Source organism: Cottoperca gobio, chromosome 2, assembly GCF_900634415.1.
Source record: "Cottoperca gobio chromosome 2, fCotGob3.1, whole genome shotgun sequence".
NCBI classification, from domain to species: domain Eukaryota; kingdom Metazoa; phylum Chordata; class Actinopteri; order Perciformes; family Bovichtidae; genus Cottoperca; species Cottoperca gobio.
Window position 1 is genome coordinate 7,864,124 of NC_041356.1, and position 14,976 is coordinate 7,879,099.

Genomic DNA, 14,976 nt, shown 5'->3' on the forward strand with positions numbered 1-14,976 from the left:
CATCACTTTCTAGTAAAAGATATAAATAGCAATAAAAACTAGTCAAACTAAAAGTAAAAATAAATGTATAGCCTACAAAGTGTGATAGAAAGTATCTTAATCATTTTGTTTTACAAGTGAGCTAGAATTCTTAAGTATTGGTTGTATTAAGGAACAATACTATTACGCTCCTGCAGATATATTGTGGCCATTTCAGGGCTTTATAATCCAACCTATCGCCACTTAAACATTTTGCAAGCAGCCCTCAAAATCTCATTAGCACTTGCATGATGTCACATTTTTCACAGCTCTAAAAGTTTATTTCTCATTAAAAATAATATATACACACATATACAGCCATACCGTCTTCATCACCAATCCAACACCTACAAAAACAGTTAATGGGTGTCAATTAAAACAGCTTTTTGAGAGGCTACATTGTAACACACCCGAGGTTTGGGCTCCATCTCTCTGTCCTGACAGCTTCAGTAAATACGTCTCTTCTCAGCGACGATTCTCTCGACGCCTCGTTTCTTTAATATCGTCTGTACCCGGCGCTGATGCTGAGCTGCTCCCAGGTGTCGGAGGATGCTGTTACCTGGGAAATACCAGCCAGAATTAAACAACATGAAATGAAACTGCAGATTATCCCTACAGAGGCTGCGGGACTGTGTGTGTTCATAATGTGAACTAACATTTCATGCTGAATCACCTCTCATGATACACACTTATTTCCACATCTTTGTCGTAACTTGAAGCTGTGTTCAATGCTATTTAAAGTTCTAATACTGGAAGTGATTATAACATGATACACTGATTTAACACTATGCAACAGCTAAACCTGTTGTGATGGATTGAAAAGTGTCCCAATTGCTCATTGTAAGAGCTGCAACTATTAATTGTCATCATCTATCCAGCTGTCAGTTAAAGCCAAACGACAGTTTCCAGAAGCCCAAAGAGGCATTTTAAAAATGCCGTTCAGTCCAATTTTCTTTCCAAAAACAGGAAAAGATTTGAGTTTAAAATGATAAAAGCTATGATAATTTAGTTGGTAGATTATATCACTGCAGACAGGCTATTGTGGATTGATAAATACAGTCTGACTCCTACAGGAAGTTATACATGCATTGTAGTGCTCTTAGAAAACAGACACTGGATTATTTTTGTCTCACTAAATGACAGCAACACTGCAGCATTGTATTCAGTGACCACTTGGCATTTCCAGAACGTATTCACTGGAAGCTTTCAATCTCCCCTCAAGGCAACCGTTTCTGCATTGTTAAAAGTCAGGTATCAAAGTCTAAAAGTTACCAACTTCATATTTCTGCTGCTTATGACAATGAGCAAATGCTGAGTACAGCTTCTGAGCTTGTTCTCTCAGGGCTTTTCTTTCCTGCGGATGCAGCCTTTCAAGGCAGCAATAGACATTTAAGCTTAGCCTTGAGTATTAGCACCGCAATCTTCCAAGCATTTGCATTAACGGCTTTTTTCCTCTCAGCTACAGAGTCTAACACCAGCTAAGCTTGTCTCAGATTACTGCAGTTTCCTTTTGGTGCAGGATCTCACATCACAAACAACACAGCCAGTGGGCTTCAACACAAAATCTCAGAAATACAGACTGATCTTATGTAACGCAAACTTGTACTTCCCACTAAATATTCCTACACTGCCATAAATGAAACCCTAACCTAAAACAGATGCATAGCCCTGTAACCCAAGATACACGATTTAAGAACAGAGAACTATACTGCGACTGTTTTGATATTAATTGTTTACCTGTCAGACTGACAAACATTCTGTAGTTACAGTTTCTGGCAGGTAAACTTGATCTCAGGTTGGGTTTTTAGTAATTGTGAGTAATGGAAACTATTTTCTAACTATTAATCTGTTAATTGAGATTATTAATCAGCAGATGAATCGATAATGACAATCAGTGTTACTCGCAGTCTAACTTAATCCCGTGCAATCAGTTCTGACAATGTGAACCCATATGTTGATGTTATGTGTCATCAATAAAAGGACGCCACACAACTTTCTGAACATTACCGGTATACAGTACTCGGTAAATAATGTTTCCATGAGGTCTTTATACACCTGTCAAATAATAAACGTTATTGAAATATGTTAATACATTCTAGCACAGGTTACGGATCCTTTCATTACATATCTGCTTGAGCAAATATGAGGTTTTAGTATCTTTTGTTTTCAACATTTGTGACATTTATTTACTTGTCTGTTTGTTTTTTACATTCATATTTTGCAGTCACCCTTTTAATACTGGCTTTACTTCTCTCCAAATCTTATATTGCTTTTTTTCTTCTTCTGTTGAATGCATGTACAGCACTCTGTAACTGTTTTTGAAAAGTACTATATCAATTAAGTTGTTGTTATTACTACTCAAACTGTTGTTTTGTTATGTTGCGTTATATTTTTAATTGGGACAATTTATTATCTTACTTTACCTGATTTTGTTTGTCTGTTTCCTAGTATACAAAATGTTTTTTTAAACAGAATTTATTGTTAGAGAGACCACATATGAAAACTAGCATAGCTAATAGCTAATAGCTAACTGACGTATTTACCGTGTTTACTCACGCGCACTGCCCCTCTGTTAGCTAAATAAACAAATAAGGGACATTAAAAAAAAAACACTGTTTGCCAGCTACATTTTATGAAAGGTTTAACTAAATATAAATACCCTATTTTAGGCTTGTTTCCATGTTTATCTGACGTTACGCCAGCAACGTGTTTACGCTCAGTTCACAGGTGTTTTCCGTTAAACAAAAATTAAGTTTCCGAAAAGCGCGTGTGGTCTCTTCTCGTGTTAAACTACAAACATTTGTTTCATACATTCAATAAAACTTAAGGTTAACAAGCCAAAGAACATTAGGTTATTTTTGTATTAAAATGCTAAATGATATCGTGCACGTGCTTACCTGTTTGACACAATAATCCACGAAAGATGGCACGAGCCGATGCGTTGTTCTCATCCGGGTAGGCTCTCTACACACTACCCACAATGCCTTGCAACCACATTTTCACATTCCTGTCGAATAATTGTTTCCACTTTGAAATGATATCAACAAAATACACCATTAAAATGTTATTACACTAAGAGTGATAGGCCTCCCTCCAGAACAATAGAGCTACATAAATAATCAGCTAATGTAGCGTGATAGGATGCCTCACTGACAGTACCTATTTAAAACCCAAATTGTCAATTAGTGCCATGTATTTGTCAGTGGAGGTGGACATGACAGATTAAAGTTTGGAAAAGTAGTCAAACGTAACCTGTACAATATTGAAATACCAAAACCTGAGCCAGGACTCATTCTAAATCCTGTGGTCACAGTCCCAACAGAATAAAATCATCTGCAGCCCCATGTTCCTAAATACACAAAGATAGATCTGTTATTTGTTATATACAGTAACACAACATAGTGTAGCATATCCATCATATATCAACTCTGTGCTGGTCTACTGTCATGTAATGATAAACAAATAGGAAAAGTAATTTTTGAGGTGAAACAGAAAACCATGTGCATCATTAAGGATTCATGTGTGCTTGACAGACCAGTTTGACAATCCAAAAGGGTGAGGTCAGAAAGTGATTGATTTCTGACGGAAAGCAGTCTTAAATTGACATGCCTTACAAGATCCGAGGTGCAGGGTGAAGTATGTCCAGCAGATGGCAGCGTTTCACTTTGAATTTCCGGTTTTCTCTCTGCATCTTTTAAATGGAGGACAGAAACAGGCTCAAATTCAAGAAACTTCTTTATTCTGATTATAATAAGGTAACACGATTTATGATTTGTCCAATTAAGACACGGAGAAAGCAGTGAAGTATCCTTTGATAGTTCAGCTGTATCCGCAGTCAAATCAATATCCAACCTCACCACAGACGTCGATACTATTGTAAAATAATAAATATTTAAAGACAGAGCCGCTCTTGCAGGAAGTAACTGTAAATTGTAGGGCTTGGTAAGTGATCAGTGATCCATGACTTGCATCTTCCACACACACACTCTGCATGCAAAGGCAATTATGCCGTGCTGAACCATGGCGAGTTCAGAATTACTCCAAAACTGGGTTAACAGCTGCCTGCATCCACTTTCGAAATGCTTTCAGCTCACACACAGACACACACACACATACACACACAGACACACACACTGCCTCCACCGCCACTGCCACCTATCCATGCACAGACAATTGGCCTGGTTCTTCAAGTGGAAGACATGTCACACAGGGCACAGAGCACACAGCTCCAAGTAACAAGGCCCTGTGGGACATGGAGGGGCATGGTATACCTGCCAGAGTGAGTAATACTCTTTACCAGTTAGTGTGTGTGTGTGAGAGTGTGTGTGTGTGTGTGTGTGTGTGTGTGTGTGTGTGTGTGTGTGTGTGTGTGTGTGTGTGTGTGTGTGTGTGTGTGTGTGTGTGTGTGTGTGTGTGTAGGCAGAGGAGTAAACAAAACATCTGTGCGTGTAAGCCTGTAGCCTGATCTGCTCTCTCTGCTCTCACTGCCTCAACTGTCTCCACTTCCCCCCCCCCCCTCCATGTCACAGGCTTTTGTTCAGGGAGCTTATTATGCTGTGACACTGTAATAAAGTGAAAATGATTTAATTTGGGGGGGAAAAGTGTAAATGCTTAGGAACTCCCCGTTTCCCCCTCACACACACACACACACACACTCACACAATATGGCAACATGTCGGCGCAGGTGAAAACATCTGGCGGCTCTCTAAGGCACGGATGAGTAGAATGCAGCCTCATGTTACAGCCATAGCAGAAAAACAAGATGGCTGTAGTGAACATCATGCTTCCACAAGGCGTGTGAAGGATGTGACGCGGCAAAATGCAGCTGCTCTACTCTATAAAGAGGAACAACACTCAAGTACTTTCACCCGTAGGAAAATATTTTGATTTCTTTATATTGCTGCTCCTTATGCATCCACAGTGTGGAACAATCTTTAGCTTCACCACACAATACATCCCTCAGATTATACCAGTATTTTCACTTAGATAAAAATAGGTGAAGTAAAATAAATGGCATCTTCTGTGTATAACTAATTGTAGAAATTGAAGGGAATTCTGCTCCTTACTTGACTGGATCAAGACGGTGGACGACATGAGTCATGTTTTGTTGCCACACAGGTTAGTTTTACATCTTTGGAAACACTAGGTGAAAAACCCCCGTAACGTTGTGAACAAGTGAAATATAAGGTGTTAATCAGTGAGCTGGGAGGCACATCCTGAAAGGCCTGAAAGCAACAGTTTATATGTGCAACCACATGAACAACTTCTCATCGTTGAAGAAGAACACATCGAGGCTAATTAACTGTCTCTAAGTATTTTAAGATTCTGCCCCCATGTGCTTTTGTCTTTTCTCTACGATGCCGTTGCTTTGATCACAGCAAAACTAAGTACACGGTTACACTATGGGCAGAAGCGCTTTAAAGGGGAAAAAAAGAAAAGCTTTGTTTATCTGCCTTCAAGCGTGCTGGAAGGGAAATTATCCTGTTTTCTTAGAGAAATTACATGTGACAATTGTACTGAGCAAACCTGCCTGTCGTTTCCACTGAAACAGCCAGTGGACACTGAGTCTCTACATCTTCGGTTGAGTTCTAGATACATGTTGACAGATTCAGGATTTATGATCTATTGGTAAAAAACCAATTGAGTGAAAATCTAAAATCATCATAAAATGCATCTTTACCACTAAAGTCTGTTTCCTGCTCTGGGAGTCCATCTGTGTTTGTCACTAAGGTCAAACCACATGTTTTGTTGTTGTTGTTGTTGTTTCTCAATGCATTGACTCTCCTGATTTAGTCTTATTCTAAAATGAGGCCGGGCTGATCCAGTCTCTGAGTGGAATAAGGAGACGTATTGATTGTTGTTTCAAGGTTTTACGGGAGACGGCAGAGTTATGGCGGTTGGGGCTGCATCGGCCAGGAAAAGGGATCCGGGCATCGTCAGCAATCTATGCTGCTGCTCCATAAACAAAGTGAGCCGGGCGGCGTTTTCTGCAAACAAATACAGCCCTTTCTCTCTCTCTCTGTACACACACACACACACACATGCACACTCACTGCACACTCACACACACTGCACAGAGAAATCACATTACCGTAAATGTGGTTTTATTAATAATAACAGTATCTCTTTTAATGAACATTGCAGATACATAATAGAAAATAAATCAGAAATAGGAGAGACGTCATCTCAAGAGTCGTGAAAGTGCCTGGAATAATTCTGTGCTATATATTGTCATTGTTATTTCATCATCATCATCATCATCTTTATCATCAAAGCCACGTCGCCAGAAATGTTCAAATTCATCATGAAACAAAAATGTGTTATTGGCCCACTTAGAAAATGTTTGTATTCACACAGCTTCCCAAAGCAGGAGCGCTGACGCCATACGCCCGTCAAAACCTCATCGATTCCACGAGTTCACCTCCAGTCAAGATTAGTATTTTTACTTTGAGAGGCCTTGTGAATAATGACCATCGGTTTCATGAATATGGCTCGATTGTCGTCATCTTGATCCTGTTATTGTCTTGATTATATTTACACAATGCCAAGACATAGAGCACAACAAACTCCTCTGTTAAGAAATGCTGCTCTTCAACGTTTTCATATCTTACTTTTCATACGGGGGAAAGCTCTGACTTGAGGTGGATTAAAAACCACACACTTATAAAAAAAAAACCAGGCCTGAATAACAAACTATTGTTTGATTGAAAGATCCGAAATGAACACTTTGAAAGTTAAAATACGGGCCTGTTCTGAAATATTCTGTAAGAGTAAAATCAAAAAGCAATAACTGAAGATTGCAAGAAGATAACACAATATTTCATTTATTGTTTTGCGAGTTCATCACTTTGCATATTTTATGGCACTAAATGAAACATCTCTATGTTAGGAGATGCTGCAGTTGTTTTAGTATGAGGTTAGTTTCTTGAAAAAAAAAGGAATAACATGGCACAGCTGCAGGAGGAGTTCACAGGCCGTCTTCACAGCGTGTGAGAATAGCTCTTTTTCTGTATGATTTGATGACATCATACTGATCGCGATGGAAAGAAGAAAAAAGGAGCATTTTGCGACAATGGTTCACTGTAGCTTGCTTTGGTCTAACTTGCTCTAAGTAGCATTTCTATAGTATAGTAACATATACTCCAGGATTTTATTAGCATTTTCAAACTACATCTTGCTTGCAAGGTTATTGATTGTGAGGAGAATACACCCCATTACTGGTCAGTAGGTCAAAAATATAATTGATTACATCCCTCCTAAATATTACTTTTTGATATTAATAACTAAACATTACTGTATCATCTAGTCATCAGCGCTTTTAAGGTGTTTCAGACTCATTTTGGAATGAAACTCTTCATCGTGAATATGTTCCTTTATCAACCGACAAATCACTTTCCGCTGACAAGGGGACAAGGGGACATGGCGAACAAATAACAGAGCTGTCATTTAAGAGGAAATTAATAACAGAGATACTTGTTTAGCCCTGGACAGCCTTGTTTGGTCCTTCAGAGGAAGCCAGGTAGAGTAAATGCTTCAGGTGACACTTGGCTTTCCTCTCCTCCCTCTGTACTGACATCATCCACAGTGAATCGCTGCAATGCCTGTGAAATCAACAAACATAAAAAGCCTGCTGAGCTGCAATCCGTGGTTTGTTTGAAATGTCAAAACTCCTCTTTTTAATGATGAAAACACAAACAAACTTTTTTTTTTACTCTTGCAATATAAGGGTAAGACATTTAGTGAATGACCTATCGATTTTCGTGAGCTGTGCAGTTCCACATAACAAAACATTGTTCTTTTTTTTATTATGTTTCCCCAATTCCTTCCATCAGAAACTTTGACATCTCTAAGCAAATATCCCTCAGTTACAAAAATAGACTTTTCTTTTTTCATAAAATAATACACATAATTAATTTTCGGTGATATAATCATCTATTAAGGTAAATAGCAAGGCTGTTTTTTTTTTGTTTTTTTTGTTTTAAAGTAAATGTTATCGTGAGAGAAACAGAGAGATTTGTAGCCTAGCACCATATTCTTCATATCCTCCTTCACAGATACGCCCTGTCCGAAAGCATTCGAATATGATCGATTTGTGAAACACATCTTATCCATATTTTGCATATTCTGGTTGAGTCCAGATTCTCAACCCTTTACCGCAGCCGAGGGGGGGAGCTGGAACTCCCGGAAATCAAAAATCAAATCGTTCTCATCTCCTTGAAGGCTGCGACTTTTACCCCCCCCCCCCCTCCCCGAAAAAATCCCAAAGCTTTATAAACTACACCAGCCAACAAATAAAAATAAAGATAACAACAGTTTATCCAAAACATCTCACAGGCCATTGCTTCAATTTTGTACAAACTGAAACAAAAAAAAGTATTTCCCAACTGATGATAAAACATAAGAAGAAACAAGTCTCAAACACTGATGCTACAAAGAATTATAAAAATGTATGTACAGGACCCTGTATTCCTTGACTCTGGGTAAATGATCATAGGTGTTGGCTTGTGTTACGTGAGTGTGTATACAGGCATACAAAACAGTTCTCCTTGTTTCTTTTTTGTTGTTGTTCAGTTTCAATAAAAGCTCTTATTGGACCAAAAAAAAAGAAGAAAAATCTGCCACCACCTCCCCAATGTGTCCCGTGTGTCCTCCCTCCCCTTCCCCTGATGTTTCCTGGTGCAAATTCAACAGCAGCAAGTAGCTTAGTGCCATTCAGGCCCATCTGGCTCCGGTGCATTCAGGGTCCAAGTGCCAGTGGTGAGTCCTCCCTGTGACGGACATCGTATAGATCCACAGTCTATCCTGCTCGGCACCGTCTCTGTCACCAGATGACGCTGGATATACTCGTCTCTCTGGGCAGCAGTGGCAGCATGGCGTTGTTGCTGTGGGCCTCCTCAAGACTCTGCTGGCGCGGCGACTTGGACTGCGGCCGCTGTCCGTTGATGAGCGTCATGGGGATGTTGCAGTAGGTGTGCTGGCTGCCGAGCGTGGCGAGCGGTGGGAGCGGCGGGAGCGTGCCGCCTGGCGGCAGGTCGTAGTCGTAGCTACGGTAATAGTGTTTCTGCCTCATCTGGGTGTGGCAAGAGTTGTGGAAGGTGGAGCGCAAGTCCGGGTGTGCCGTCGCCATGGCGGTGGAGGTGGCCGCCGCCATGGAAATGGCCGAGACGGTCTGGAGCTCACCGAAGGGGCCCTGCTCGCTGACGTCCAGCACCTGCTCGTGGGAGATGCTCAGGGGCTCCATGTGCTTGAAGGGCATCTCGTAGAGCAGCTGCTTCCAGAACTTGGAGTTGAGCTTGTTGCTGGACGGCCCGCGCCACTTGATGACCGTCAGCATCTTGATGGTGTGTTTGAGGGCCTCCACTTCCTGGTAGTTCATGATGCCGCGCAGCTCGGCGCACTCGATCAGGATGACCTTGATCTCGCCGGTCACCAGCATGTTGCGCAGCCTCGTCTCCAGCTCAAAGATACTCCACCCCCGCCGCACCACATAGCTGGGCGTCATCACGATGATGAGGCGCTTGCTCTGGTCCACACAGCGCGCGACGTCCTCGATGTACGCTGAATACAGACAAAGATAGAGATAACTTTGTAGAAATAGCAGTACAAATGAGAACCATATTCCCTATCATGACATATTTCCACTTGGTTGTTTACTATATTTATTAAAATAACTTTAATTGGACATGAAAGTACACAGAACTAATGGTTGATGAAAATATGATGAAACATCACGTCGTCTATTTGAAGAACTCTCTCGGCCTCATTGCTAACTAATCCCTTTTATCAAACTTTCAAACAACCACATCTAATTAACTTGACACGAAAAAAAGTGTGTTGTTATTTATTTAAGTTTATATTAAACATCTGATACATTCTAAAACATTAACAGTAATGCACTAATACATTAAATATAATTAATATAATATTATTAATATATATTCTAACTCTGCCTCTGCAGCATTTACAGAATTACAGACAAAAAGAAAAAGGAAGGGGATGACTTGTTTACTATAAAATGACAATACACATAAAACACTGAAAGCCTATGTGAACCTACATTTACATGTTAACACCTCAAGATAAAATAAATGTGAGTTTACAGTAGTGTGTTCACGTCCCTACTGAGCTGCTTGCGTAATAATGAACGTGATTAAGTGTTTCCCCCGGGCCTGTCCTGGGCGTCAGGAGGAGGAGAGAAGTGTGTGTAAGTGTGTGTGTGTGTGTGTGCAGCTAATGCATGCTTTTAGCCTTTTCTTGTTGGAGACAAAGACAGAGTGGATCCTCACCGGCAGGTAGACGGGATTAACTGAGCTTCACTTTTCCAATCAGGGCTTACGACCCTCTTGTGTGGGGAGAAAAATGATGTTTCTGTTTTTCTTCCTCACTCTTTCTTTTAGCCAAGACACAGCGATATATATATATATATATATATATATATATATATATATATATAGTGTGTGTGTGTGTGTGTGTTATTCAAGCAAACAAATACCACATCTCCTCTCTGTCCTCCTCTCCATGTCTCTTGAGAATGAACTCCTTCTTTCATGTCACGCTCTGCCTGAGGCTTCGCCGTGAGAGACCTGATTAGAGTAAACTTGGATTTGAAGTCGCCCTTTACTTCCCGATGACAACTCAATCTCTTTGCAGATTGGTAAACGGGCCGTAATTCGTCACAATGTGTCCCTGGAGCTAAAACTCCCCGAGGTTCAAGAAATCAGGCGAAAACAAGTTTTTCTTTTATCTCATCGTGAATAACACAAATGGGAATGGATAAATGGATACTATATAATTAGCTAATGAGGTGTGGATTCATTTTATGTTTTGAATTGATTAAACTGAAAGTCAATCTCCCCTCTTGAGGTGCTGTCTGGTAACACTTTATAGCTTTATAGATTAAATTCCTCCTTTCAGAGTCCTCACAAGCTTTACAATCAAAGTAGTGCATGTGTAATAATTGATTCCTTTCTGCATAAAAAATAAAATCAACTCTAAATTACATAAGGCAGAAAATCGCTGTTGCCCTGCTCGCTATAGCTTCTCTCAATTTGTTTTAAAAGGGGAAAGCCCATCGTGACAACTAATCATGCTGGACTGACATAGATCTAAGTCATACAGAGGAAAGTAAGGCAGGAGAGTCCTGATTTAACTACAGATATTACACAGTTTTACTCTGGGAGTCAGCAACAAATACCTGCTGAGGTGTAAATATGTAGAAACGCTTTTGAAATGTTGACTTCCAACTGCCATGCAGCAGAAATCTGCTCACATTTAGTTGCTGGCACGATCAGTAGCTACAGTTTTGTTCCAACGACAACAGCTACACCCTCAGAGGAAGAGTCGAGGTTGTGACATTTCAGCTACAACTCTCCTCAGCCTCCACACAACAGAGCCACAGATCATCACAAGACTATAAAGACGTCTTTTTATAGGTTGTGCGTGCGCCCGATGTGTTTCGAGGCGTCGTGATTCCAGGTGGTACGTATTTGATGTCTGGTTGGTGGGACCATGTGTAGTTTATAAAGACACGACAAAACATTTTCAATATATCTCTGGGACTGACAGGACGTTTGTAATCGCATCACAAAGAAAGGAAAACACAAAGAAAAAACAATGCGAGTCAAATATTTCACGTCTTATGCAGGGTTAATAAGTTGCAACTAATGGCTTTATAAATGGTTAATTATTAAATAATTGATTCATTTATGAGTGACTAGATCAGTACGCTATTAACCACTCACAAAGCCATTCGTAACAACGTATAAACTTACACATTTATGACTTATTATAGTGTTACAAAATCACTTTCTACATGACTTGATGAGAGAATCTGCATCAGTGTGTGTGTCGACACAAGCGTTAAACATCTGGGGGGGGGGAAAAGTACCTCTAAGTAGTCTTGTGTCATCCTGGAAATGATCATTGGTGAAACCTAAACATAGATATTTAAAGTATGATCAAAAGATGTGCAGAAAGGCATGTATTTGTAAAAACAGTTCTGTTAATGTGGGGACATGGCTCTGGCATAAACTGTGTTTCTCCGTGTTTCACTGGCGACTGTAAAACGCTAATCGTGCTGACCAGTTTATTCCAGTTTAATATGGGACGTGTAGCATAAAAAAGCAAAGGAAAAGCCTTTTATTTTGATGGCAGGAGTTGTACCAGTCTGCCATAAAGTACAAAATATCAGAACGGTGAGACTTGCCAGCGTGCTGGGGAATAACACGTTGCTTATCAACAGCTCACGAGAAGGATTGTTGACATGTGTTGAAACCCCAAATGGCCAAACTGTGTTTATCTATAGCCGTGGATTACGCTTTATTATATCAACTGTTGAGATGCTAATACATTCCCAATGGGAACTGAATGTTTATACACAGACGCAATGAGCGAGCTGTGCCACCGAGCGCCGCAAAAAGGCAGACGCTCTCTCAATCCTTGCATTTTTATGCCATTTTTCCCATATTACAACAGTCCCCCTCGCATCAAGCACATCATCACATCAAGGGATTCAGTTCACAACCTTGGCACGGTGCCATCGAAGAGGAACATTATTAGTAGCGGTGGTATGTGCGGGAAGACAGGCAGATGCAAAGTGTTCAAATGGAGGCTAATAACATAATGATATTATCAAACTCATCTGTGTGATGAGTTAATCAACGATAAGCACGGGGCATGGTGAGACGCTCCATTAGAAATATACGGTGGCAAAACATGCATTAATATTCATGCATAAAGAGCTTTTTGATTGTACAGCTGACACCATTTCACAGCAGCATGCAGAGGTACAGTTTGGAGCTGGATCAGTAACAATAAGGTCGGCTCTTCCCGCCAATTATATAATTATATTATGTGTATGTAATTCAGGCTGTTATGCCTCCCACAGGCTTTACATTGTGTCGATATACATAAAGATTCAGCTAATAAGTCCTTCCTCCTACACTGTAAACGTACAGTCAGTTAAGAATTATCTGGACTCTTCCAAAGCGTTACTATACGCACATTATATTATTGGTTATTATAACTGATGCATTAAGTGCAGGTATCTGTATAACATTTGACCTACTTTATATACTTCTGGCTAGTTTATTCCATAACAAGGTTTGTTTTTGACCATAACTGTTAAATAAATGTAGTTTAAAAAGCACAGAGAGTATAAAGTAGCATAAAATCAAAATGAAGGAAAAACAGCACTTGAGTAATGTTATTTTCCACCACCGGTAAAGTCGTGAGCTAATTGCTAAAAGTATGATTCATCTATTAACATGTACAAGCTAAAAATTGCATCATGTAATTACCACTAAGGGTTTTCTTCACTACTATCTGCTACGAGCGAAACATTTTTACATTAATTAAGATGCAAAACTGCTTCAGTCAGGCGATTATTAAAGAGTAGTTACCAAGTTTGTATTTATAGTGTCGGATGCATGAAACATCGCTGCATGTAATCAGAGGGTCAACTCTGTTTCTTAATATATATCCTCCCTGCACAGCATGCGGAGCAATAAAGCAGAGGCAAGCTAAACTTCGGGGTTCTTCAGAGGCACTGCGGAGAACACTGGGATACTTCCAACACTCACAAAGATTATTAAGATAACCTAAAGGTTCCTTGGACGGCCACAAGTCAAACTATTGTTTGGAGCAGCGGTTCCCAACCTACGTACATCCCTATCAGATGAATTCATACTGAATCCCTCCATCGACACGACGCGTCATGTTGCTACAATATATTCTTTATACAATTGAAATGATAACGTTAACGCTGGTTTGTTCAGGTTTCTGCTTGTTGGACGTTGTTCATCCGTTACTTTTAGTTTAGTCTCTTAACTATCTTTTCATTACTGGTAGCCACGTACCTACTGGCAGCTGCAATAGCAACACAGTGAAAGAAGTACCTGCACACTGCCCTCTTGTACCCAGGCTTTACCCGAGGAAGACCATTTGTGCTCCATGCAGAAGTAAAGAAGAGCTAGGAAGGAGCAAGAGAACAGTGTGTGTGCACCTGCTCACAATGCATGGATGTGCACGTGCCTCCTAACTGCAAAGTTAGCAAACAAGAACCTCCGGTTGGGAATCACTGCTTTTAGGACTGCGACGCTTAAAAAGTGCAAAGTGTCTTGCTTATGTGATGTCTGTTGCATGTGCCATAAATGCAACTTTGCCCCCTTAATAAACTGTAATATGATATGTATTAACTACATATCTTATTGCTCATATGCAGGTTGAGTTCAATGAACTACAGAAATAAAAGAAACAGTGTAACACTCTACTTTTGTTTGGCAATATTTTCCACAAAAATGTAAAACTGAAGAACCCCTAAATGCCTTTAAATACTGATCCACTTCAGTTCAGCCAGTGGTTAGAAAAAGCTCATTTCATAACGATCGGATTAAAAACAATGACGGTTTTTAGAGGTCCAGTTACGCCACAACACAAATGCATCACAGAAAAACTACAAACAAGGCATATCACCACGGCACTGACAACACCAAGCGACAAAACATTCGACACAACTTCACATCGCCGTGAGAGAGAGAGAGCTTACTTCCTGTGGGGATCAAGTCCCTGTCTGGAATGAAGAGTTTATACCCATAATGCTTCTCCAACACGTCGGGGAGGATCTCCAGGGCAAAGCGCTCCTCCTCTCGGGTCTCCTGGCTCCACTGGTCCGGGTCCACTTTGGTGTAGGACAGGTACGCGTCGTAGTCCTTGTTATCTGCAGGTAGAGGGGGGAGACAGACACTGAGATGGGTGACACGTCACAGCTCCTGATTATCCACCAGACGGGTTTGTTAGAAGAGTCTTTAGTATCCTCAGATCTTTCCAGCCAGACCTTTTAATTCAGTCCCCGCTATAAAGAAGGTGCAGAGAGAGAAAACAAAGCTGTGGTCTCAGCAAACTGAATAAAAGAAAGTCTGTTCCCTTGAATATATGCATCATTTCATGTACGAGTATTAA

General features: G+C 40.4%; 1 protein-coding gene across 9 annotated transcripts in view; it reads right to left on the reverse strand.

Moving 5' to 3' along the window:
- Positions 1-6,105: 6,105 nt before the first annotated feature.
- LOC115018292 (interleukin-1 receptor accessory protein-like 1) overlaps positions 6,106-14,976 on the reverse strand; it is a 244,447-nt gene continuing 235,576 nt past the window's right edge. For 7 of the 9 annotated variants that reach the window (XM_029447269.1, XM_029447272.1, XM_029447236.1 and 4 more), the window contains 3 exons: positions 14,564-14,734; positions 11,906-11,950; positions 6,106-9,576 (listed from right to left, as the gene is read on the reverse strand). In XM_029447269.1, coding sequence (XP_029303129.1) covers positions 8,840-9,576; positions 11,906-11,950; positions 14,564-14,734 — 953 coding nt within the window. In that variant the 3' untranslated portion in view covers positions 6,106-8,839. The remainder of the gene's footprint in view (positions 9,577-11,905; positions 11,951-14,563; positions 14,735-14,976) is intronic. The other 2 variants (XM_029447274.1, XM_029447273.1) reach the window with 1 other exon arrangement.